Source organism: Protopterus annectens, chromosome 14.part0 (genome assembly GCF_019279795.1).
Source record: "Protopterus annectens isolate FY-2018-M chromosome 14.part0, PAN1.0, whole genome shotgun sequence".
Classification (NCBI taxonomy): Eukaryota; Metazoa; Chordata; order Ceratodontiformes; family Protopteridae; genus Protopterus; species Protopterus annectens.
In genome coordinates this window covers 1,026,663,249-1,026,690,932 of record NC_056748.1, presented here as the reverse complement: position 1 = coordinate 1,026,690,932, position 27,684 = coordinate 1,026,663,249, and the positions used below count along the sequence as shown (strand labels likewise).

General features: G+C 42.8%; 1 protein-coding gene across 1 annotated transcript in view; it reads left to right on the top strand.

Moving 5' to 3' along the window:
• Positions 1-27,684, top strand: part of GOT1 (glutamic-oxaloacetic transaminase 1) — a gene marked incomplete in the record, with an annotated part of 256,257 nt that overhangs the window by 130,512 nt on the left and 98,061 nt on the right. Inside the window, 2 exon segments of the mRNA XM_044056832.1 lie at positions 781-904; positions 21,280-21,392. Coding sequence (XP_043912767.1) covers positions 781-904; positions 21,280-21,392 — 237 coding nt within the window.

Here is a 27,684-nt window from a genome sequence, read left to right as displayed (position 1 = left end):
CACCCCTCACAAATTATGTATACCAGCTATTTGCCATTTATTATATTTGTTTTTGTAAGTTGTAATTACCCAAATCTGGGCCATCACACCAGAGAGTCAGCTAACTCTAGCTCACAGAGAAAAATGTCATGGTTTGAATAGGGTGAGGGAGGAAGGGTTATATTCATGTATAACGTTTGTGACAACTTGCCACTTTACACTTAATAAAAACAGCTCATGAGTAGTATCTTTTAAAATAAGATCTCGTTAAGAAGCATTTTTTTAAAGTTGGATAGGATTAGTCTGTTAGGAGATGAACCTTGAGAATTCCATTGTCTGATTAACGTAGGGCAGAGATTGGTTGAATAATGTTATACTTCATATGAATAAACCTTCATTATAGCACTTATTTTCTCATTGTTCACCCCTTTTTAGAACTGCAGGGTGAGCGGGAGCCTGTCCCAGGCATTCTTTTAGCACAATATGGAAGGATTATTCCTGAGTAGGTGCCAGTGCATTGCAAGGCGCACACACACATTCTCACAACGTGCACAGCTGCATTAGCATGGAGAATTACCAGTTCACCTATGGTGCATCTTTGGAATGTGTTAGGAAATTGAGGCACCCAGTAAAAACCCACAAAGATACAAGAACATGTAGACTCTACATAGAAGGCATCCCAACTGAGAGACCTAAGCATCAGACAGTACTGGTAATCAGTGTGGCACTGTTGACTGGGTGTTTGCTTTTCCTTGATTTGCAGAAGTGCTGTTAATGATGGCTTGCTGTTTTCCTTTGCAGGTGGGGGCTGCTCAAAGTCTTGGTGGTACAGGAGCCTTGAGAATTGGAGCTGACTTTTTGAGGCGGTGGTACAATGGAAACAACAACACTGCAACACCTGTCTACATCTCTAAACCTTCGTGGGGTAAGTAGTAATAGCTACTCACTAGAGGAGATGTGATGACCTAAGCATTTTTGAAGAAGTATCATATAGACTGTGCAGCTCCATTTATAGAAGATATTAATACGTTTTACATGTTACCAAAATTACTTTGAAAAGCTCAACAGTCGAATCTTGGCTAAGAAATGTCCATCACTTTCTTAATCCAAAGAGGACTAAACTAGTACTCTTTCACCCCATAAACACCTCCCCTGTCACTGATAATTTCAACATCCTTGCATCTAGGAGTTATCATATACAAAAATTGTGTAAAAATGTAAATTCTCCTTATTTATCTAACCTTACATTATAAAAATTTTCAAGTGAAAAATTAATAATTAAATTACATTTTTACACAATTTTTGAATATGATTTTTACCATATTGCTGCTGCGGTAAATGTATTCACTTGCTTGTTAAATAAGGCAGTCTTAAAGAACAGGAAAATGCATATTATGTTCACAATGCTATTTCAGCTACTGCTCCTTTAAAATTTTAAGATGGAGGGACAGCTGATTTTAATCATGGTTAAACATGACTAGTTAAACTTGATTTTTGTAAATGTTAGTATCTGATGAAGTTCAAAGAAGTATTTGGACAAAAAGCGCTTCATTAAACTTTGTGGATTCACTCTTTTATATAGAAACAAACATTTCTTTACTACACCAAGTAAAACTACCCTTGCAAAAGCATTCTTACTTCCCTTCCTTCTTTATGGTGCCCATATCCTAACTAACTTACAAACTTCTACCCTGAGCAAGATGAAACAGTGCTATAACAAAGTTGCAAAGTTTGCTGCAAACTCTAAATATCACACACACCACTGTAAACCACTATTAGAACTAAACTGGAGTGAACTCCCCAACCAACTTGCCTTTATTCAGCTATCCACCTTGCACAACCTTGTTTTCAAGCCTTCTGCTTGCCCTGCATTAGCCAATCTAGTGACACCTTGCCCACCAAATTGATCCCTACGATCAGAAGACAAAAATCCTCTTAGCTATCACAAAACACACAAGAAAAACGGGTCACTCTGTCTAGTCATACTCCGCCTCTATACTAAGGAATTCACTACCTGTAGCAACAAGGTCTGTGCCTTGCCTAACCCATTTCAAAGCTTCTTGAAAAAATCATCTCAGAAATACATGGCTCTGCACCTGCATAAAGCCTGACTAATGCTTAGCTCTTTCTCTTCTTCCACACTAGCCTCACCCTCTTCTGTCATATTTCACTCCCTCACAGTCTGCAAGATCCTGAAGCCTTCCTAACTCCTCCTGTTTCTATACCATATTCTTAAACTACTGCTCAGGCTGTAATGTCTCTATTTTTAACTCCGTCTTCTGCATCACTAACTTTCTGGCTATTTTTTCCTAACTGAAACCAACACTCTGTTTTTTTTCATGTACTGTAACAGTCAATGTCATGACTCGCACTACCTACATACTATTTTTGTACACTGTCTACTCATAGGCTATGTATATGGTGAGAGTGACTATAATTGTCTCTAATATTTTAATTGTGTAGAATTGCTTAGATGTGTAGTATATCTTGTAACATAGTTTTTTTTTACCTTATTTTTATACCGTATTTCTCATGTCATTTGGATTGTATTGGATTATACTGTATTTGTATTGTACTGTATGTGGAGCTTTTTCCCGTGGGCCTCTGCTAAAAACAGGTTCTGTAGATCCATTCAGACCATCCTGTAAACAAATGTCAAGTAAATAACAAATAAATGTGACACACTGGCTGTGGTTCCTTGTACTAGCTATAGCAGGAAAGCTTTTTTTGTAACTTAACAGCAATTAAGTGATTAACTACTACACCGTCAGACCAAGTCTTACAAAACTTCTTTTCCTCACTTCCTTCAGCTCCTCATTGTAATATTTCCAGGAGCACACTAATGTATCTGGACTCAGAAGAGGCTTAATGTCTATCTGTGAAAGGAAAAAATCATCTCAGAAATACATGGCTCTGCACCTGCATAAAGCCTGATTTGCCCAGATTTGATGAATATGCTTCACCTCAAAAAATCTAGATCCATCAGAGCCACAAGGGCGGGAGACTTAAACCTTGACACGGCTATTAATAGGACGTGCTGGAGGGATAGATTCATCACCCAAAGACTCCCTATGCTGTGGAACAAAATCCCGGTACATGTGAGGCAGAGCACCTCGCTGGCCTTGTTCAAGAGAAATCTTGACCAATGGATGGGAGATCGCAGATATACCCCAGGGATTACCTCAGTGTCACTGCTCGACAGAGGCACAGAAAAATAATGGGTATAGTTCCCCATACTAAAGGGGTGGCCTAAGCCACAAAACGATGGGCTAGGCTTGTAAATGCCCTCGGGCAGATAGCCTAGTATGAACCTATGAACCTATGAACCTATGAGCAGAAGCCATGATTCAATCCTTCAAGGGAGCCAGTTAACAAGGATATCATTTTTACAGCCTGAAACATGCAGCATCTTGGATGAGGAGGTCCATACCTATCGGCCAGTAGGACAAGAGACACCATGCTTTTAGAAAGCTCAGCATCTAAGATATTTCCAGGTCAATAGCCCCTCTACGTTGTCTGTAATGTTCTGATAAGTGATCATCTCTTTACATCTCTTTTGTCTCTCAAGAAGCTTGCATTGGTTAAAAAAGTGGGCCCATGCTTCTTTGTTTTCCTTTTTTGTGTAATATATTTTAGATGTTGTGTTTTTTTTTTCACTGCATGGCTCCAAATGATGAGAGCTGAATGCTCAGGATCACTGTCATTTTCAACTGCGTTGGTGTCCTTGCCAGTCTCAACTGGGTCAACCTATGAGGCTCTGGTCTTGGGACTGTTTACAACAAGCTCATCAGCCCCATTGTTCAGGTCAAGCCTGGCACCACACTTTTTGGTGTTTACTTTAACACTGATGTCTTCAGTCTACAAAACAGGCCAGTGTTTTGCATTTTTATGTATTTTTTTTCTCACCCCTTCCCTAGGCCTGCTGCACCTCATCACCTCTACTGCAGAGAGTTTTTCTTGCCCTTCAGTTTATTTTTGTGGTTGCTGTTATTCCTTTTTTTGTTTAGTATCAATCTTTCAGAACAGTTTCTTTGGCCTGTGTTCTTCTTTGTCAGTTGTCAACAATGGTATGAATCTGTGCAAGTTTTTGGGATCTACTTTGGAACCTTGAACTTTCAAAACTCAGCTCTTCATACAGTCAAGACCATAACATTGAAGTTTTGAAAGTTTGAAACTTGAATAAAAAAAATAATAAAAATACATTTGTTTCATGTTTGTGCAGGGGGAAATCCCCCTGCACCCCTCATGTGGGGTCTGTGCTTCCCACACCCCCTGCTAATTAAATATACCAACGCAGAGATCGCACTATAGTGAAGAGAGCAGTGAATTTTCCATTCCGCACTGTGTGGCAGTCTCCATTTAAACCATTTGACCTTTCAAAACTTCGATGTTATGGTCTTGACCGCATGAAGCTCGAAATTTTGAAACTTCAAGCTTCCAAAGTAGACCCAATTTATGAACTGTTTTCTTGCAGTTTTGTGTTTCTGTTTTATCTGAATTTGTTAGATTCTTCTTTGACTTTCATTTAAGTCTTCTCCTAGAATAACCAGATAAAATGGTACATCTTCAGTACCTGATTATGAGGTAAGAGGAGTTCTACTTTCCTGTTCAGTGTTTGCAAGGTCTATGAAGTTGTTTATAAGCCGTGTAGCCTCAGCTTTAGGACAACAGCCTTTGGAGTCAACACCTTCAATGCCACTAACACCACCAGGGTCAAAAATCTGAAAATGTCAGAAGTATTTGCTGCTTTTAGCACCTATACCAACAATGACTCCAGTTTTCAACTAGAAATGTTTTTCTATCTGAGCCTTTGGCCTCCCATCCTTTTCAAGAGTAGGACAGAGGATCCAGAGAGTTCTTGCAAGCTCAACCATGTTTGTCTCCCTTCTAGTGGGAGTTGGCAGATGTGTCCCAGTCACTAGAGGAGTTGTCAGAAGGAGACTTTAAAACCAAGTTACAGTTTCAGATGGCAAGTTTATCTTCTGTATCCATTGCAGTTTGTGCATTACTCAGCAGATTGTGCTGCTAGGACAGCAAGTGGCATGTATAACTTTGTACTGACCTGTTGGGTTGCACCGTACAGTTTTTGTTGAGAATTTTTAGTTATTCTTCCTTAATATGCATTCAGTGGATCTGGTTTGTTTGGAGCCAAAATTAAATTAAAATGTGAAGGATATGGAGAAAGAAGACAGGACCCTCGCATCTTGTGGCGTGAAATTTTAGACTCCTCGAAAAAGCAATTACCAGTAATTGGAAATCGCAGTCTAAACCAAATGCCCTAGAAGTAGTGAACATAGTAACAAAGATAAGAGAACTGTAAGTAGGATCTTTAGTAAAGGGTAGTAGCAAATTGCATTGAAAAAAAAAAAACAGGAATTGTTGGAACAAAAAAAATTCTGAGTTGGAAACGCTGGCAGATTTCAGTGGTTTATTCATAAAACACAGTAAAGGAACTCAAAGCTTTCAGGTAAGAGCCCTTCTTCACTGTGTAAGTAACCAACAGTTCAAGCATAATTCAATTACCATTCAAACTAAAACCCATATGACACAGCCCCAATCCACATACAAAATCAATTAATTATTCAGGTGCAGTAATAAAACCTTAAAGCTCTAAAAGCAATATATACAGAACATGTATATAAAATAATACACATAAAATATATAATTCAATTAAAATCTATTATTCGGGCAAATATGTCTGTCTATTGTTTAATATTGGTTTAAGACTAATGGTTGTATTTATACCAGATTTCTCCTCTGCTTGCAATCTTTAAAACCACTCATATTGACGCACTTCCACTGTATTTATTTGTCACCATCTCTTTTGTTCCTATACACATCAACCACCCTAAAGCAGAATTCATGGTCTATCCCATTCTCATCCATGTGTTTGAGAAGTGCATTAGTATTAACTTTTTTCTACGTATCTCAGATTATGTTCCACATAAAGGATAGAATGTCACTTTGAACAAATCCTTCCTTTATGGTTAAGGTAACCACAGAGGCATATTATCAATTTGTTAATGTGCCTGTGTTCTTTCTGAAATACTTTAACAGATATATGAATATCTTTTACATTATGGGGATGTCCACAGCTTATTTAAGTGGACTGAACTGATGAGCTAATTAACTCAATCTGTAGTTCTTGGTTTGATTCCTTCAGTTTCCATGTTTAAGCCATGTGACAGTATTTACCAGCCAGTACTGCTGGGTCACAAAGGAAAAGGGACACTTTGTGTTTAGTAGGCTTACCTAGTTAACGAAACAATAATTAATCAGTTCAAAAAAATTTAATAAGGGAAGACTTGCAACTTTCTGTCTCATTTGATAATAGACTTCCGTTCCAGACGTACAGATGCTACTTTGTCCAAGTGAATTACTGACACTACTATGTGTACCTACAGCACACTCATCTCGAGCAGTGACTACCTTTCTGGCATTTTTCAGAACAGTATCCTTGGAAGGTATTTGTGAAACTGCTACACTGGGCTGTTTTCAGTACTATTATAAGACCCTATATGGTGGATGTTGTCTCTGTGTCTGGGACTTCCTTTAAAGCCAGAATAGTCAAGGGGTATAGTCTCATGATAACCACACAGAAGACAAACTTGGAGACTGTGGTGTAGTGGTGGACATGGATGAACCTCCTCATCCCATGTATGAAAGTTATGTACTTGTGCTAATGACAATATTTAAACAAAAAATATTTTCTGGAAAAAATTGTTTTATTTTGGGGGCTGGTATAGTGTATTAAAGCACATTTTGCTGTGTTTTTATTTGGTGGGCTGTCTTTTTAGAAATTTGCATTTTTACTAGCTTATACTGAATGCTTTCCCTGGGGAAGAGGTGCCATTTTCGACTTGACCATGGAACAAACTACCAGTATCACAGTTGATCCTTCTCTAGCCTCAGTGTGACTCTGCTATGACCAAAACTGGTCCATCAGTCCACTCATATTTTACCCTGGATCCCTCTGATGTAGGACCTACAGCCATTGTGGACTGTGGGTTAGCCATATCCTCTGCGGCTGTTGGGGTCCCATCAGTGGGTAAGGGAGAGCCACTTTTATTGCCCATGGGAGAGAGAGCAGGGAAGTCTTCCTGTTTGGTCAGAATGTTGTTCCCATTCCTGGGAAAGTTGCTGCTGCCATTAACAACCCTGTTGGCCATGTATTTCCTGTCAGAAAGAAATGGAAAACTTAACCTGTATCTGCTCCTGCCAAAATATTCCTGGACAGGAATAGTTTATTAGGTCTGGCTCAGAGTCTAATTCAGGCTGTTGATCCTTTTTATTGTGGTTTCTGGTAAAAGAAAAAAGGGATTCAGGATTCTGAATCTGGACAGGAAGATGAAGGGACAAATGCAGGGTTTTCTCCTCAGATTTCTGATTCAGATTAAGAGGAGAGCATGGTATCCTGAGTCTCCCTGTGAGGGTTTCTGTTTCTCTGAGACCGTTTCCCTTAGGAAATACTATGAGCTGTTACAAATGGAATTTCCAGAACTTTCCCTATACTTCCTGTACAGTCAGCATTGGAGGATGCGTATGTCACTACCTGTATTAGGTTCCTGGTATAAACTAGGCAAACTATCACCAGGGTTTTTATAAACTTAGCCGTGCAATCCATCTCATTTGCATACCTTTGTAATATGTGTATCGAAATTGAAGGGGTATGTTGGTGAGGAGGGTACTAAAAAGCTGTTGGGAGAGGGATATGTTGGTTAGGTAATGTTTATAGTTGGCCTCTGGCTACAGGAGACATGAGGGCCAAGTTCGGGTAAATCTAAAATTTCCCAACAAATCGTCAAAGTTGCATTTGAATAGGGTTAGAATTGGACTCTACTTCACATGGATGGGGATCGTATTCCAGAGCATGGGGATCCTTTGACACACATAGCTGTCTCACCAGCCTGTTCTGTTTACGTCGCAGGCAAAGTTTAAATGTCTGGATCTAGTTTTTCTGATGCTGTTCATTTTGCAGATGTGCAAAAACTTCATCAAGACAGGTTGTAAGGATGTTCTTAGGAAATACTATGAGCTGTTACAAATGGAATTTCCAGAACTTTCCCCATACTTGTTCTTGTATGCTAAGCACAGATCACCTGTCAGCAGCCTGCAGGATTCAGAGTATGGAGACAGGGTTCTAAGGTGGTCTGTATAGGACAATATGTTAATCCCCTGGATTCTCTTGGTGAGAAGCCTCTGTGGGCATTCCAGCTGTTACATATGCATAGTCAGGGATGTGCCGTAGGGGGCATTGTAGTCAATGATGGGTTTGATAATGGCTGAGTAGAGTGGTACTGTAACTCCTTGGACATGGGTGCCATACCCTTTCTAAGTCTGGCAGTGTAGAATGATTTTCTTACTACCTTGGCTACGTGTTGGTCAAAGGCTAGATTACTGTCTACATGTTTTTGCAGATCTCTAACTACTGAACCAACACTTGGGTGTGTCTTATCAATGGAGTAATTTACCTAGGTAGATGTTTTTTCAAAAGGCATTATAATGCACTTCTTTGCATTGAGTTTTTGCCAATAGCCAGAGGTCAAAATCAAATCCTGTAACTTATAACTGTGAGGTAAAGAACTTAACCATTATGCCAGCCCCACCTTAATTTCTGTGTCAGCCTGCTGCCCCTAAAAACGCAAATAGATTATATAAAGTTCCTTAGACTTTCAACTTTTTAAATATTCATCCCAAACCTGACCCAGCAGCTGTAGCCTCAGTTAATCCTACTGCTGCTAAACATTTAGTTAATTCCAAACTTTTAGTTTCTGATGAGGATAAATAAAATAATTAAGTATGGGAATGAAAAGTGTGTGGCTCTGCAACTCTGTTTTTCAGATTTTTGAATTATCATATATTAAAGGTTATTCTGAGAAATTTTGAAATTATGAGGAATGTTTTGTCTGCTGTTTCTTCTTGTGAGGAAAAATCTGCTTTAAATGGTTTAGTTTCTTTCATTTTACAAGTTGCAACTCATTGTTTAGTGCGTACGAGTCTGATACTTTTTTTCTGGGCTGTGGCCACTGGTACTATCTTTAGGAGTTTTGCCTGTTTGTGTTCTCAGAACCCACCAGAATATGTGAAAAATGAGATTATAAGTTCTTCTTTGGACAGGATGCAAGTTTTTGGACCCTCTTCTGCAGAGGTTTATCAAAAAAATGTGATGAAAGGTCTAAACAAAATGTAACGAGAGGGGTAAACTGTTTCAGGGAATTTCAGAGATTTTTCATCCTTTTTCCAAATTTTACAGTGGATTCTCTACCGCCCCATCCAATTTTGGCAAGAAACAAAATGAAGTTTCCACAAAATGCTGATAAACTGACATTTAAGAAATGGCAAGAGGGTTCCAAAAAGAAGTCAAGGACCCCCCCCAAAACAAAGGACAGTCTAGTTGGTCAGAATTACTATTTAAGAGACTGCCCACCCCAACCCTGGCAGTCCCTTTTCCATCCCAGAAAGTCTGAATCTCTTGTTTCTCTTTTTGGCAACAGATAGTTTCAGACAAATTGGTTTTGAAGATCATTCACCAGGGTTACAGATGGCAGTGGGAGGAAATTCCTCCTTTTCAAGTAGTCATATCTGCTCCTTCATCAGACCAGACTTTTCTATTTTCCCCTTCTTGTCCTTCAGCATATGTTGTTTCATGGAGTAATACAGCCTGGTCCTCCTTCCCAGTTTGGTAAAAGTTTTTATTCAGGGATGTTTTTGGTGCCAAATAAAGAAGATGCCTGGAGACAAGTTCTGAATCTTGCTTTCCTAAACCAGTTTGTGATAGTGGACAAATTTAAAATGCTTTCACTTCACAACCTGTTTCCTTTTCTTCCTAATTTAAGTTTTCTAGTAACACCATATTTAAAAGATGCTTATCTCATCCCTATTCATCCAGATTTCAGGTGTTTCATAGGGTTTTGTATGTCCCGATCACATGATCAGTTCTTTGCCTTACTCTTTGGAATATCCAGTCCCCCAAGAGTGTTCACAAAGTGTCTAGCTCCAGTTAGAGCTCGTTGAAGATAAAAGGTATTCACATTTTTCCATATTTAGACAACTTTCTTATATTTGCAGAGCCTTTTTCAAAGTGTCAGGAGTCTTTCTTGAATGAAAGATCTCTTGCATAAGCTGGGATTCCAAGAGAACATTCAAAATGTTTTTTGACTGCATCACACACTGTAGTGTTCCTTGGGTGTCTGCTAGACATGTTAGTTAAAAGAACGTTTCTTCCACAGGAAAAATAGCTCTATATCTAGATCTATTTTTAGGGTTTTCCACTCTTTAGTGTCTGCAAGGGAATACCTCAGGATTTTGGGTCCTCTGACATTTGATTCTCATGAAACACTTGGCAAGACTCCAGATGAGAAAGATACATTGGTATCTGAAATCTTTTTGGTCACAGCCCCAACACCCGTTATATTTTCAGCTCCCAGTTTTGGATTTTGTCAGAAGAGAAATCTGTGGTGAAGACTGTAAATATCCCTAAATCCAGGTCTTCCCTTCTCCTCCCCTGCTTCGAAACAGTCAGTCACCACAGGCACTTTGAAGTTTTCTTGGGATCAATATCGGGAGGGATAGAAGTGCTAGGTATTTAAAAAAGTGCTAGGTGTTTAAGACACCAAAGACAGACACAAGCACATAAATATAAAAGAGACGCTTGCTCTAATCAAGGCACTCAACTCTCTGAATCATCTTTGGTCCCCTGGATCTCTTCAGGTTGTTCAGAAAATACCACAGTCATGTGGTACATCAGCAAGCAAGGAGGAACTAGGTCATACCTCTTTGCAGACCAGCCATGTTAGCTAAGGTTATAGCTATACAACACAATCTTGCTGTACAAGCATCTTACATCCTGTCAGAGCAAAACTGTGTGGCAGACAAGCTGAGCAGGACAAAGGCAAACTCTTGTGAATGGAAACTATATTAGGGGCTTCCAAGATTTTATTCTTCTATGGAGAGTTTCTCAAGTAGACCTCTTGGTCTCCTGTCTGAATAATCAGTTGGCAGAATTCTGTTCCAGGACTCCATACAGGAAGGCTGGGAAGGTTGATGCCTTTTTCTCTCCTTGGACAGGAATATTCAGTATGTTTTTCCAATGATATCCAGGGTACTTGTGAAGATTCAGAAGGAATCCTCCATGATCATTGTGGTGACACCCTTCTGGCCCAGGCAACAGTGGTTCTCCCTTCTTTTGAAAAAGGCCAAGGACAATTATTACAAGCTTCTTCACAGAATGGATCTACTCACACAAGACTAGGGGTGTTTGACACATCCCGACATCAGTCAACTTCACCTGACAGTTGGATGATTGGTTCTTGGTTCACATTAGTCAGCTGTTTACTGAGAACATGCAGCAGGTACTAATGGAGGCAAGAAAACCTGCTACTAGAAAATCATATATTAGCCAATGGAAAAAGTTTTCATATTGGTGGTAGCAACATAACCAGCACCCAGTCAGGACTAGTGTTTCCCTGGTTTTACAGCATTTGTGAGAGTTACTATCCTATAGCCTTTTTTACTTCTGTCAGTTTATTTGTTGGCCATTTCAGCATGCCGGTCCATCATTCACCCTCTTTCAGTGCAGTCTCATGTAAAATGTTTTTGAAACGGGCTTTGCTTAAGAGACATCTAAGAAAACTGGTAGCTCCTCCTTGAGATCTTAATTTTGTGTTTAAAGAAGCTAACTCTTCATTGAAACCAGCTCTTCATGCTGACTTGAGGTCCTTAACAAGGAAGACTGTTTTGCTGATTGCTCTGACCTCTGCAGAAAGAGTATCTGAGTTGCAAGCTCTTATGGTGAGTCAACCTTATTCTCATATTCCACAGAGACGGAGTTTCTTTTAGAACCAATCCTTTCATGCCTAATGTTGTGTCAGAGTTTACTTAAAGCTTCACTTTCCATCTCCCTGTTTTCTTTCTTAAACCCCAAAAAATGAGGGAGAAAGGATACTCCATACCTTGGATGTCCACAGACAACTCCGGCAATTTTCTGACCGAACAAAATCTTTCAGATCTTCAAATCAGTTATTAATTTCTTGTGAAGGTAAGAAGGGATAATCTTTATCAAAATAGACTGTTTCCAAATGGTTGTCTCAAGCTATTATGTTTTGTTATTCTCACTATTACAAAAGTATTCCAGTCAAGATTGAGGCTCATTCTATCAGAGCCTTGGCTTCTTCTTTGGCTTTTTGGAAAGGGTTGGATTCAAGAAGTATTCTATAAACAGCAACGTGGTCCTTTGATTCCTTCAATTCTTCAGGAACTCCCGGACCCTTCTCCTCCCAAATGTTGTATGCTAGGGTAATTTACGCATATAGCTAAAGCTGCTGGATTACTGATTAATGTAATGAAGATTGTACAGTCGTGCAAGTAAACTTACAGTAACAGTAAATATTCGATTGATCACTGCTGTAATAGCCTCTCCTTTCCTCCATCCCCCTTGGTTTTTAGTATTTGTGTGTGTGTGTGTGTGTGTGTGTGTGTGTGTGTGTGTGTGTGTGTGTCTCTGTGTATACGTTTAATTACTGAACTCTGAGGAGATCGAAGACCACAATACTGAGACCGGAAAGCCAAAACGTAAAAGTACTGAAATTGCAAAGCACTGATGCCCAAACTATCGAACTCAAACACGCAAACCGCATATACAAATCAGTACACCAAAGCAGTACCATGCAAAACAAACAAACAACAGAATATACACGAAAACCCAAAGTGAAACCCTGCAAAACATTAAATAACTACAAACTCACCTTCCCTCATGAAACCGGACTAACTAAATGTAATTTAAGTGCCTCCCCTCAACTATATATATATATATATATATATATATATATATATATATATATATACCATCTCTGGGATCACACTACAGTGGAGAAAAGGATGTACACCTTTTTCTTATCTCATTGCACGGCACACACATCCACTACTGCCAAGAGTGTAAGAAACACCCGTCATATTTCCTCACATACTTCCTATAAAAACTTTAAAAGGACATAACCGCATTTGCAAACATGAACAATGGCTTTCCTACTGCATTATAGCTACTACGACATCGGCCCTTTAAATTTCAGTCTTCTGACACTCGGAATTGTGCATTTCAGTATTTTTTTTTTTTGTCCCCTCAGACCTCATTTATATTGCCCTGGTCCTCAGTGCCTCACATCCATACTGAGTTTACTAGCATCCCTCCACCCCCCTCTGACTTGCCCCGGTGTTATTTGATCTAGTCTTGGATCTCAGAAGCATCATGTAGACTCTGCTGTCTGTGCTTCCAGCCAGTGTTTTGTTTTTTTTTTTTTGTATGTCCTACCCACTTTTCTCTTTCGCATCCCCCTGTGCTCGCTGGTTGCATCCAAGGGCAACTTCCCCCTTTGGACAATGTCTCACCTTAGATGGCATAACCAGCAAATGCTCTCCATGTATTATGGGCATGCATATCACTCCCTGCAGCTTCATCAGTCATAGCAGTTGCTAACTAAACCCAGGTGAGCTGGGTCATAGCGCTTTATCCCTCAACTCCACTGCAGTGGCATTGCAGTCTTATGCAGTACTCTAACTAGGTGACTGTGGAACTGGATAGGGACAGTTAAGCAGAGGTGGCATGTATGTTCAAAGAACAGTGGAAATTCTATATGAATATTTTGCTACAGTGTTCAGTGAAAAAGCAGAATGAAGGGTATCAAGCTGGGAGAACAGGAAAATGTCAGGGTGTGCATGGACGGATAAGAGATAACAAAAAGTGGAAAAAATCATTCAGGGGACTTGGAAGAGGATGAAGCACAGGCACTATATTCAGGCCCACTGGGTTTTCTGAGATATTGGTAAAATCTCTGATTAACAAACCTGGTAACATTCTTTTAAGCATGATAAAAACATGTTACCAGGCCCTTAGACTAGGGGTGATGCTAGCGTATTGGAGATGTGTAGTGGTACTTCCTTTCAAGAGCCAAGCAAGGAATGGCCTAGGAAATTACATAATAGATAACGTGACCTCACTGGTGATCTGTGTTGATCATGGCAAGGAGTATCCAAGAAAACTGCAGGTCAGTTAGCCTGGAATTAATGGTGGACAGAACAATGAATATGACGCTGTGGCCAAGGCTTGCATGGTTCTTGAAGCAAATAGACTAGCCACTGAGCGTGGAGTGACAGCAGGAAGAGTCCGTCAGACTGACTGAATTTAGTTTTGTAACTAGGTCACAGAGTGGTAGACAGTGATACCAGAGGGGTATTGTGATCTATTTAGATTTCATAAAAGCTTTTGATATGGGCTGTCAGTACAGCTTTTATACAGAGGTGAACAGGATAGGAGTGGGCGGCAAACTGTAAATGGTTACAGAAGTAGCTATAGAACAGGGTATAGGGAATAGATGTCAGAGAGAGCAATATTTTAGGCTCTGAAAATGGCAAGTGGTGTTCCATGGAGATCTGTCTTTGGGCCAGTTGGAATAAAATGTGTTCATCTTACACCTTAAGTAGGACATAGGAAGTAAGAGCAGTACATTTGTAAACAGTATTAGAGTTGCATGCGGCATATTAAGTCATCTTTAGAAATTGATAATTACTCTGACCCAACAATTTTATCTCCTCCATCCTTCTCTAACTCCATTTTTCTATCAGTCTTCCTCTCTCTCTTTATTTCTGTCCTTCCTGATTACTTCTCATCTTGAAACTTTGTGTTTATTTGTTAAAGCTTTTCTATTGTCTGTAGTTAAAGTAGAGCCATTAGCAGTGTTGCATGCTTACTTCTATATATATTTGTAGCTGTTGTATGCATCCATACAGATCTAATAAGCCTGACTGGCTATGGTTTTGTTATGGACATTTTTACCATCTTAGTGACTTTTTATAGACTGTATTGTATTTATAAGCACTGCATATACCATTGCATATATACATAATCTTGCTGGTTTAATATTTAACAATGTTGCCATATAGTCCCTTCCCTTAGGCATCTCTGCACTTTACGGTTTGGGTCCGATCCCTTTTGGAGGCCGTGGATCCGGGGTGAGTCCTGCCCATTTTCCCTCAGTGGTTTTGGCTTTGGGGGAGACTGAAAGGGCTTCTCCTGATTCTTCAGACTTTCAGGTAGTGGAGAGGTCCCCCCACCCCCGAGTTGGAGATCCGACGGCACATGTTCCCCAATCTTCCCCAGTACCCTGTTCAGATCCACACCTTGCTCCCATTCATCTTGCCACAAGTCTTCCTGTCCCAAGTGGCTTCCAAGAATCCCCTGCTCAGGAAGGATCCCCTTCTTCCAACACTTCTCCAGAGTACCCAGCTGAGGAAGTTCCTCGGAAGAAAACATGCAAAAGGAGGCAAGTTGACTCCCCAGTGGAGTCTTTAAACGAGGACACTGACTTTGATGAGGGGATAAGGGGAAGGATCCCGCCAATCCCCACCTGAAGACATTCCTTTGGGGACATACTAGAGATCCTGAAGCAGAAAGGTGGGTGGTCTGCCCAGCCATCTTCCTCTGAGGAGTCAGTTCTCTTAGAGGCGTTCGGGACAGGCCCATGTACGTGTTGGGTGACCCCCGCCCCAGGCAGATGCCTTGGTTGACTTAGTATCCCACCAGGCATGTAAGCAACCAGACACCTTGGAGCCCATACCTAAATGACCCAGTAGGTTTTTGGTATCCCCTGCTGGCAGGAAGCATTGGAGTTAGGGTCCCATAGTCGATGCCATCATGGTGGCTCCAGCCACAAAGAAAGAGCTGGCAAACAAAACTGCTGATGTCCACCTGCCTAACAAGGAGTCTAGAGTGCTGGACAGGATTGGGAAGCGTGTCTGCCCCTCGGCCACGTTTGATCTGAGGTCGTTGAACTACCTGGCTTATTTTCCTCAGCTGCAGAGAGATCTAATCAAGGAACTGTCAACCTCTCACTGAGCCCATAAAACCACAAAAACCACAAATATCAAGTCCAAGTATGTAAGAACAATGAATAGCCAGCAATTGCAACAGTTCGGATTTATTGTAAATACTGTAGCGCCTTGGCTCACCAGCCTTCTCTGCGAGTCCATGCCTGCGGAGGAATTTAAGAAAGTTTCTCCTAAGTTGGCCACTCTTTTGTCCATCACCAATTCATCGATGAGGTTAATCTACCATACCATGAAGGGCACCTCATGAGCAGCTGGTTGAGGACTTTCGGTAAGGAGGCATCATGCCTGGATGAAGCTATGTGATTTTGCGGAACCCTTTAAGGCATCATTAATGAATGCCTCTTAGAACGGCTCCTCCCTTTTTGGGCCATCAGTTTGAGATACACTTACCTGCAGTGAAAAAGACTGGAAGACCCTTTCTGCTGTTGGAATCAAATTTTCTACCCCCAGAGGTCCTTGAGAAACCAACATGGAGTTAAGAAAATGTGGTTTTGCAAATTCGAGGGGCCTTTCCAGGACCTGTGTGGGGAACCTTCCTCTAGAGGCAGAGGGTGAGGGTATGATGCTAGTCGCCACCATAGAGGTAAAGGGGGTCCGCATAACCAGGGCTTTAGGGAATCCCTTCCTAATGAGCCCTACCAGCGCTTCTGTAGCACTGCCCGACTGTTCATCTCTGAAGACAGTTGGGGGTCAACTAGTTTTGCACTCAGAAGCCTGGACCCAATTGACTCAAAACCATTGGGTGCTAAGCATAATATCCAGAGGCTATTACATTCCCTTTTCTCTTCTTCCCCCAAACTCCAAAAACCTTTCAGTGTGCCACCTGGTCAAATGGAACAGAGTCATTCAAGAGGTCCCAACCAAACAAACACTATTCAGAATCTACTCCCACTTCTTTTTGGTACTGAATAAGACAGGGGATCTAAAACCCATTCTGGATCTAAGCAAACTGAATGAATAAGTAAAAGAAGTCGAGAGGTTCCAAATCGTTATGGTTCAGTCCATCCTGCCTCTGTTGCACAAGGATGACTGAATGTGCTCGGTAGATCTCAAGGACTCATACTATCCCATCAAAATAGAGAGGCAGTCCAGGAGATACCTGCGCTTTCAAATGGGAGCCAATCATTACCAATTTAGAACACTGCCCTCTGGGCTCACCACAGCCGCTCTGGTGTTCACCAAATGCATGGCAGTGGTAATGGCTCACTTGAGACTCGGGATTCTAGGTGTTTCCATATTTAGATGATTTGCTGCTGACTGGTCCCATGAGGCATTAGCTAATCCAAGCCAGGGATTACTTAATCCAACTATCATATTCTGTGGGCATCACCATGAACATGAGCAAATCCAACCTGACTCCAGTACAGATCCTGGAATTTATAGGTATGCAGCTCAACACAAGGGACCAGATAGCTTCTCTTCCTTCACATAGAGTAACCACTTTGAGAAATCAGGTACAGGAATTGTTAGCCGCATGGCTTGATTAATCTTGCAGACCCTAGGGTCCATGTCTGCAGCCATGTGGGTTCTCCAGTGGACATTAACAGCACAATGGTCCATCTTCTCTCAGCCATTGTCCCTTCACATTAGGTTGACTCCCATTTGCAGGCATCACCTCAGTTGGTTGATACAGTCAGACAATGTCATTCTACGCAGACCATTCTTGAACAACCCCTCCTTTAGCCACTGTGACAATGGACGCTTTCCAGTTCAGGTGGAGTCCAAGACACATGGTCCCGTACTGAGACTGGGTTGCATATCAGTGTCCTGGAGATGAGAGCAGTTGTCCTCATGTTGCAAGCCTTGCAGGGCATACTCCCCTTGGGGACTATTACAGTACACACCGACAGCAAGTCTTTTGTCTGGTACATCAACAAACAAAGAGGAACCCATTCTTACCCCTTGTGCAGGGAGGCCATGAGGGTGTGGGAATAGACGATATATTCAGACTGCCTTCTAGTTGCAATGCATATCCCATGGAAAACCAATGATCTGGCGGACAGACTCAGCATATTGCTCCTAGTTCCGCATGAGTAATCCCTCAATTAATCAGTGGCGAACATGTTCTTCAGCCATTGGGGTCAACCTGGCTGCAACCCATTTGCCTCACCCCTCAACAACAAATGCAGCAAGTTCTTCACTCTGATCCCTCCTCCAGCAGAGTCCCCAAGGGATGCACTAGTCCATGATTGGTCCTTGGTCTCCTGTATGCTTACTCTCCTCTTCTACTCATTCTGAAGTAAGCAGGTTGAATAGCTCGGTCATCCTTGTTCCCCCTTCTGGCCTTGTCAGGTGTGGTTCCCCTGTCTTTGGTCTCATCTGAAATATCCTCCTTGGATTATGGAGCCAAGTCAGGACCTCCTTTCTCATCCATCATGGATGCAAAATCCGAACTTTTGAGCCCTCAGATTGACCGATTGGTTTCCCCACTTCAACCCTAGTGAGACACTCCAGGCTTAAGTCCCCAGTCTGTAAAATTCTTCTGGCCTCACAAAAGGCTTCCACTAAAAAAGTCTATACCAGAAAGTGGAAGAGATTTGTTGTTTGGGCCATAACCAGGAACACTGATCCTCTTTCAGCACCAGTTTCAGATGTTTTGTTATTTCTTAGCATCCTTTTCGATGAAAGTGCTAGTTTCTTGACTGTCAAAACTGCAATTAGCTGCTATTTCCAACTTCATAATGCATTCTCTGTTTACTTTTAGACTATGCAAATCCTTCATGAAAGGTGTTTTTTTATTAAGGCCTCCAATTAAGGACCCATTTCCCCCTTGGGACCTCACTCTTGTACTGCAGGCTTTGACCCAGGGGCTCTTTACACCAGCAGCAAGTTGCAACATGACGTTTCTGTCATGTAAGACAGGAAGGCGTTTCCGTCATGGAAGATGGTCCTCCTGGTAGCTATAACTTCCTCTAAGAGGATTTCTGAACTACAAGCCATATCTTCCAAACCTCTTACATACTTTTTCATAAAGACAGAATGTTCTTATGCACCAATCTGTCCTTTATGCCCAAAGTAGCTACCAAGAACAATATTAATAAATCCATCCAATTACCAGTGTTCTTTTCCAATTTCTCTAATAAAGGCGAGTATGTTCTTCATCTTCTAGACATTCATAGACAACTCCGTTTTTACTTGCTCAGGACCAAACACAAAGTCTGATCAGCTTTGCATAGTTTTCTCATCTAATAGACTTGGAAAAATGGTTTCTAAAATTACCTTGACAAAATGGATATCTGACTGCATCTCGTACATTTACTCATCCAAAGGATTGGAATTACCTAGACCTCCCAGGGCACATTCCACCAGAGGTATGGCCACTTCTACAGCTTTCTATTTTTCCATTGATTATATTTGCACAGCAGCGACATGTTATAACAGTCATACCTTGGTACTGCACTACAAGTACAAGTTTGATATCATTTCCAGGCACAGGGCCTCCTTTGGTTCGATGGTACTCCGGCATATCCTTCCATGAGGGCCACCTAGAATCTACATATCTGGAGACTCCGATTCTGTCATGAGGAGGAATAAAGAAGACAACATACGATTAAAAGGTCATGTCTTACCATAACTTGGCATCTGTGTTGTCTTTCTTTATTCCTCCTCACTTTCTCACCCAGTCATCCCCCTGCCCTTTCTTCTGGAGGAACCTGGATTATGAAGGGACTCTTATCCCATGTCTGAGCCTCTTCTGCTGTTCCTTTGCTGTGTGGGTGTTGATTGTATGGAATCAGCAAACTTGATATGAGATACTTGAGTGGATGTAGTGCATTGTGGGTAAAAGGGAGGAGCTTGAGAGTCTGATCCAAGTCTGCGGAGTGTGGCCGAGCCAGATCTGAGGGTCTGATCCAATACGCTATCGTGAGGAGGAATGAAGGAATACAACACAGATGCCAAGTTATGGTAAGACATAAACTTTTATTTTAGGTCATCTTCTGGTTGCAGCCTTCATTCACACCCCATTTCAACTAGTACAACTCAGCATTTTTGCAGTAGTGAAATTAACTTTTTCTTTTCTTACTATTCTCCCAGCAGTTATGTACTGCAGAAGGCCTGCAAAGTCACATATAACAGATATGTAATTGCCATGTCATGCAGGCCGTAAGGAGGCCTCCTGTTATGGATGCCTCTTGCTCTTCTGCTTTCACCATTTGTCTCAAACTCTCCACCACATAGCTGAGGATGGATTTTTTAAATAGGTTTTGTATGTATATGTTTGTTTGTAATGTGTTTTCCTATTGACTTAATGGATGAAAGACAAACTGAGTGGCTCAGTGGATGAGCATACCCCCCTAGCCAGACATATGGCATCACATATGCTGTGGCATGAGGTACATGCATTGCCAGTATGAGAATGAGAATAAATTCAGAAATATGCTGAGCTTCTACACGAGGAATCGTGCTGGTGTCCACTGTAGAAGGCCTCTTCACTGATCGGCTGATATGACAAGAACTGGAATCATATCTGCTTGCTGAAAATAATTTTTTGAGGAGGCAAACAAATATAAGAATGATTTGCCTAAACTACCTTTGGTGAACATAGCACACAGATTTTATTTGGAGGGGAGTAAGGCCCCCACAATACCCCCCTCCCTGTAAACTTGTGTATATTGACTCTAGGGTCACACAATAATGGAAGAAGAAAAAGAAAACTCTGCTATCAGCAAAGTTAGTTTCTGCATTGTTTGAACATTTTAGATTCACTGAGACTAACTTCGATTTGACATAATTCCTGCAAGTCCATAAGAATTTGTCTATTATGGTTTTGATGCTGACCTCCTGTTGTGGTTTTTACTTCCAGTGCCCCCTCCCCCTATGTGTTGCTGCACTTTGGACTTTTTCATGTGTGTATATTTGGAAAGTAAGTAGAGGTAAACCTCCATATAACTTTGTGGGGGGGGGGGTTGTGCTAATTTTATTCCTCTTTAAGTGGTTGCTGGTTCTGAGTATGATGACAAGCATGTACTAGCTGAAAAAATATCTGTTTTGGCTGGCGTGGATCATGGCCTACATAAATCGGTGATGAGATGTCTCTGAAGGGCTATATGGATTTGACTGTAAGGTAAACACCTTAACCATTATGCCAACCCTCTTCAAACACAAAGAACTGGGTTTGATTCTCACATGGGGTAATTAGCTAGGGTTAAAATGGCCCACAAGGACAGTTAGCATAGTACTAATCTTCTTACTAATCTATAAACCTAAAAGATCTGTAAACCTAAAAAAAGGTGAATTCACTGTAGATTGCCTTGTCCAAGCTCTACTGCCGTAGTGAGTATTCAGGATTGGGTGTTTGTAGCAATGTGTATATTCATGTAGGTGATACAGCCACAATAACAGTAAAGCATAATTTTAGTTTGCTGTTTTAATATTTCATTATTACTTTGTGTTATACATTTTTTAATTTTATTTTTGTAGAGAACCACAATGGTGTTTTCACTGATGCTGGCTTTAAAGATCTCCGAACTTACCGTTATTGGAATGCAGAAAAGCGGAGTCTTGATCTGGAGGGATTTCTCGATGACTTGGAGGTGGGTCTCATAGATTTTGTGGATAAAGGCCTTATTAAAAATTGAAGTAATGATAACATTGTGAAATCCCTAAATACATTTAAACTAGTTGACTAAATGAACTAGTTTAAACATTCAACAGTTAACTTAAATATTTATACGAAACAGTTTCATTGTGATGCGATGCATTGATTTGGTTTATACAGTAAATCCTGACATACTGGCTTTCTTACCTTAAAGTATTGCAGCATGTTTCCACGGTCAGTCCCTTCTTGTACTCTTGCTGACTCTCTATGCTGATCGTGTGTCCTTTCTCTTCCATGGTACAAGTAGCTGATCTGAAGTTGTTTTCATTTGGTCTTCAACCTGTGGGACACTGATCCGGAATGGATCCGTCTCGGCCGTATTCTCCAGCATCGGATCCAAGCTCCAAGCTCCTCCTTACCCATAATGCCCCTGTCTGCCTCCTCCCCTCAGATCTCATTTGCCGCGCTAGCGTTTGCATCATGGTCCAGGCTCTAAGCGACTTTTTGGGTAAGTTTATTGGTTTTGGCTGTTTATCTTCCCACTTTTCTATTTCCCCTTTCACTTTTCTGACTTTCTGACTCTTCGTGCGCAGGTGTCAAATCTCTATCTCTATCAAAAAAATATATCTTTTCCCACTTTCCTTTCCCTTGCTTTCCTTCTTTGTGTGTGTGTGAGTGCTTTGGGTCTTTCTCTCCATCCCCATGGCAGAGACACCCAAACTGGGTTTTAAAAAAATGCACAGAGTGTGGCCATAAGCTTTCCTAGTGGATGGCAACACACACTGCATTGTTTGTCTAGGGGTACCTCACCTTGATTCCTCCTGTTCGATCTGTGCAAGGTTCACTCCCTGCACGTTGACTGGCAGGAGGAGTGGCTTTGGCCGCTCCTTCAACCTCCTCCACCCCAGCATCTGGGACTCCCACCAAGAGGGCTAGGGATGGAGAGAAGTGTAAACAAAGGGACCGCTACAGGCCGAGAAAGCGGTCCCTCGACCACTCTTTCTCGGCAGAGCCGTTGGCAAAATCTCGCCCAGCTGCCGGCTCTGGTTCCCCCTAGCTCCGGTCCCCCTGCTTTTCCCCAGAGCTGGAGGTGTCTCTGATCCGCTTCCCAGCATCGGCCTCCCCCACCACCTCTCCAGGCCGGTGTCAGTGGCTTCTTCTTCCAAGTCACAGCCTCTCCGAAACCGATGTGGACAGGATGATGCGGAGATTTATTCAGATGGGAGTCTTGCCAGCTCCCTCACCCTTCGGGTCTGGAGGAATGCAGTTGCCTTTGTCCCGATTACACCTTCTCCGATCCAACCCCTGGTTTCAGAGTTTTTGGGTCTGAGGCCCTTAGGCATCGAGGAGTTAGTGCCGATGGTACCCTGTACCTCAATGCCGCCCATTACCCTGAGCGGCTCTGCTCTGACTAGTTCAAAGCCAACCAGCTCTCAGAGCTGTGTCCTTGCCACCAGATCTGCTGTGGTGGTGTCTGCTCTGAGTTTTTTGTAGCCGAGATGTCGGCTTGGAGCCTTGGTGCCTGGAGGTTCATCTCCTGCTCCCCCGTTGGTTAAGAGGGTGATGGACCCGGTCACGGTTCCATCTCCAGTGGGTGCATTCTCCTTCTACTTTCGACTTGGTGGAGAGGGTTCTCTCAGTTCCATCGAGACCCTTGATGCTTTTGTCCTCTGAGTCCATCCTGATTCCCTCTGCATCTGGTCCAGATTCCACCATCCTGCCCCCTCAAGGACAGTCTGCTGCCTCTCTGCTCAAGGGAGTTCCCCCGCGGTAACAGATTGACATATTCGAGTCCTCTCCAGAGACCCCCCCCCCCCCGAGGAGTTTCCTCGAAAACATATGTGCAAAAGGAAGCACTTAAACTCCCCGCTGGAGTCCTCAAGGAGGACACTGATTTGGAGGAAGTGGAGGGATCCCTCGGTCACCCCCAGAGGATGTCTCCTTTGGAGACATCATGGAGATCCTTCATCAGTGAGGGGGATGATCTGCCCAGAAACCCAACCCAGATGAGTCTGTGTTCCTGGAAGCATTTGGTGCAGGATCCTCTACATCCTGGTTGTCCCCTTCCACAGATCCATTGGTGGATCTGATTACATCTCGGGCATGGAAGGAGCCCGACATAGTGGAGCCTATCCCCGAACAGCCTGATAAAATTCTTAGAGCCCCCTCGGACAAACTACACTGGACCAAGGGAATTCCCCCTTTGATGCCATGGTGGTGGCAGCGACCACCAAGAAGGAGTTCGCTCAGGAGAGCTCCATGGTCCACCTGCCGGACTGAGAGTCCAGGGCCATGGACCATTTTGGGAAGCGAGTATACGATTCAGCAATATTCCCGGTATATGCACTGAATTACATGGCACACGTGATTAGACTTCAGAGAGACCTAGTCAAGGAAGTAGCCGAGTCTACCCCAGGGTCGTTGTCAGCGGAGGATAAAAAGTTTTTCTCTTCTCGGATGGCCACCCTCACTTCAATTGCCAACACCTCTATGCGGCTGCTATCTCATGTTACCAAGGGCGCTGCTTGAGCTGCAGGGACAGGCGGTGCCATTAGGCATCATGCCTGGCTCTGACTCTGTGCCTTCTTGGAGCCTTTCAAGGCATCCTTTACAAATACCCCGTATGATGGTTCCACTCACTTTTGAAATTTGGCACGTGACACTCTGGTCCAGAGCGAGAAGGATGTAAAGACTCTGTCTGCCATCGGGATCCTCTTCTCCACCCATCAACGAACCTTCTACAGGAATCAGAGAAGGGCAAAGATGTGGTTGCAGAAATCTCTGAGCTATTCCCAGGATGCTCAGGACTCACCTTCCCCCGAGGCAGAGGGGGATTTGACAGACAACGCCCTCGAGGCAGGGGGGGGTTACGAGGAACCAAGGGTCTCTGGATTTTTTCCCGGACAGACCCGAGCAGCAGCCCTGAAGGGTTGCCGAGCTGCTTGTCTCTGGGGCAGTCGGGGGCAGACTTTCGCTACACCAAATAATCTGGGACTCCATCACAGACAATCACTGGGTGTTGCAGATCATATCCAGATGATGTTCAATTCCCTTCATTCAGACCCCACTCCTTTCCAGGCACCTCCTGGACATTCCACCTATACAAAGGGAGGAGGCAGCAGTGGAAATTTCCAAGCTGCTCGATAAGCGAGCCATCTAGCCCGTCTCCCAGACCAGTCCAGATTAGGCATCTATTCCAGATTCTTTTTAGTGCCAAAAATGGGGAACTCAAGACCCATCCTGGATCTTTCCACCTTAAATCTGTCAGTTGCCAAGATGAAATTCTGGATGGTCACTGTCCAGTCTATCCTGCCCTTCCTGCAGGAGAAAGACTGGATGTGCTCAGTAGACCTTCAAGATGTGTACTCCCACATAAAAATGGATGGATGCTCTTAGAGGTTCCTCCACTTCATTACCAGTTCAGAGCGCTACTCTTTGGTCTCATGACGGCCCTCAAGGTGTTCACCAAAGTGATGGCAGTGGTAGCTGCTCACCTGCGGCTGCAGGGCTTCCAGGTCTTTCCCTACTTGGACGATTGGCTCCTTTCTGCCCCCACCAGGCATTGACTTTGCCAAGAATTCCCTTCTCCAGACAGCCCACTGGTTAGGTATAACCATAAATCTCAACAAGTCTTTGCTGAATCCGGTTCAAGTTCTGGACTTCATTGGAGCTCGGATGTACACCATTCAGACCAAGGTTTTTCTAACTACAGACAGATTTCAGTCCCTTAAACACCATGTCTTTTGTATCCTTCAGGCTCAATTGCCTACAACAGAATTGTTCTTATGGGCGTTGGGGTCTATGATGACCATGATCACCCTCGTGCCCATGGCCAGATTGCATATGAGGGTGCCTCAATGGACTCTTGATGTCCAGTGGTCTCTTCTAGACCTACCATTGTCCCATCCGGTTAACCTATCTCGGATATGCAGGGATTCTCTCCTATGGTAGATTCGATCCCCAGAACTTCATCGGGACCGCCCATTCCTTCTTCCTGCCCCACTGACCATGGTGACCACGGACACCTCCCTACTCATTTTGGAGGGGGGGGGCATTGCTTAGTAAGGACAGTCCAAGGCATGTAGTCTTCCCTAGAGACTCAATTGCATATCAGCGTCCTGGAGATGAGGGCAGTGCTCCTAGCGTTGCAAGCTCTTCATGCCCATCTTCTTCTAGGGATGATTGCCATTGTGACAGAATATATGTCTGTAGTCTGGTACATCAACAAACAGGAGGGAACCAGGTCTTATCACCTATGTCTCGAAGCCATGACAGTGTGGGAGTGGGTGATCTCCACCGGCAATTTTCTGGTGGCAATGCGTATTCCGGGGAGATCCAACATTCTAGTGGACAGACTCAGCAGGTCTATCCTGATGCCTTACGAGTGGTCTTTGAATCCTTCAATAGCAAAACAGATATTTCTATAGTGGGGTCAGCCTTGCTGCGATCTCTTTGCCTCTCCTTCCAATGCAAAGTGCAGAGTGCTTTTTGCTTTGAGCCCCCCACTGGGGAAGCCCTCAGAGACACTCTGGTTTATGCTTGGCCCTCCAGTCTGCTGTATGCTTATCCTCCTCTCCTTTTGATTCCAAAATTCCTTCAGAAAGCTCAAAGGCTGGGGAGCTCAGTAATCCTCATTGCCCCATTCTGGCCTTGCCAAGTTTGGTTCCCTTCTCTGTGGTCTCATGTAGTGTAACCTCCCTGGACTTTAGATCTGGATCTGATATCTCATCCTTCATGGATTCCTCACCCAGATCTGGGCAGTGAAGCTCACCGCTTCGCTGCTCCAGTTCCCATGATAATTAGGACTCCCTAATCTTCACCAGTAAAGAAGATATTAGTTGCAGCTCATAAATCTTCTACCAGGAAAGTTTATTCCAGTAAGTGGAAACATTTTTCTGTTTGAGCATCTCAGCGTAATTTAGACTCCTTTACTGCTGGCAGGTATTTTTCAACAAGGTGCCAGCTTTTGCTATGGTTAAGGTCCATTTGGCAGCTATATCTAACTTCCATGTAGGAGATAATTTGGCTTCCCTAGCTTCTTCTAAGCTTTATAAATCCTTTTTGAAAGGTACCTTTCTACTTAGGCCACTGATCAAGGACCCAACGCCCCTTGGGATCTTACACTGGTTCTTCAAGCTGTAGCCCCCCCCCCTTTCGAACCTGCAGCGTTGGTGGATCTGCAATTCTTGTCCTGGAAGACGGCCTTCTTGGTTGCTATTATGTTAGCCAAAAGAGGCTCGGAGCTTCAGGCATTAATCAGTCAAACCCCTTTATGTAGTCTTTCATAAGGACAGGGTATCCTTCTGTACTAACCCCTCTTTCCTTCCAAGAGTGATTTTGGAATCGAACATTAATCAGGTAATTAGTCTTCCTGTGTTATTTATGAATTTTCAAAATAAGGGTGAGTACAAGTTATACTTGTTGGATGTTCATAGACAGTTAAGTTTTTACTTGCATAGAACAGAGTCTTTCTGCAAGGCTGACCAGATCTTTGTTTCCTACTGTAAACCCTTCTTATTGAAACCTGTATCAAAGGTCACCATTGCTAGGTGGATTTCTTAGTGTATTATTCTGGCATATTCAACTAAGGGATTATATCCGCCAGATCACATTAAGGCACACTCTACTAGATCTATGGCTCCTTCAGTGCCTTCTGGTTCAGAGTCTCATTGGATGAGATGTGCTTTGCGGCTACTTGGGCATCTTCATATACTTTCATTTCTTGCTACAAGTTGGATCTTCTGTCCAAAAGCAGGGCATCCTTTGGCTCCGCTATGCTCTGGAATATCCTTCCATGAGGGCATCGCAAGTGTTTGGTAGGTGGGGACTCTGTCCCACAGGTTGAAGACCAAATGAAAACAACAACTTCAGATAAAGAAGTTATATACTCACCATAATGTTCCATCTGAGTTGTTGCTTTTCATTTGTCTTCAACCGTCCCTCCCTCCTTCCCCCTGCCTTATGTGAGATGTGTGGTGGTCTGGCCAGAAGAGACATAGCCAGCACGTTGGCATATCTTTGCCTTATGATGAATCTGGGGACCTCTTGTAATGGGATAAGGTCTCTGGTCAGGTTGGGATGCTATGGCTAGCTGCAAACTCGATCTGAGGGGAGGAAGGAGACAGGGGCATTATGGCTAGGGGAGGAGCTTGGAGCTCAGATCCGATGCTGGAGAATGCGGCCGAGTCGGATCTGTTCCAGGTCCATGTCTCACAGGTTGAAGACAAATGAAAAGCAACAACTCAGATGGAATGTTATGGTGAGTGCATAACTTCTTTTTTTTTTGT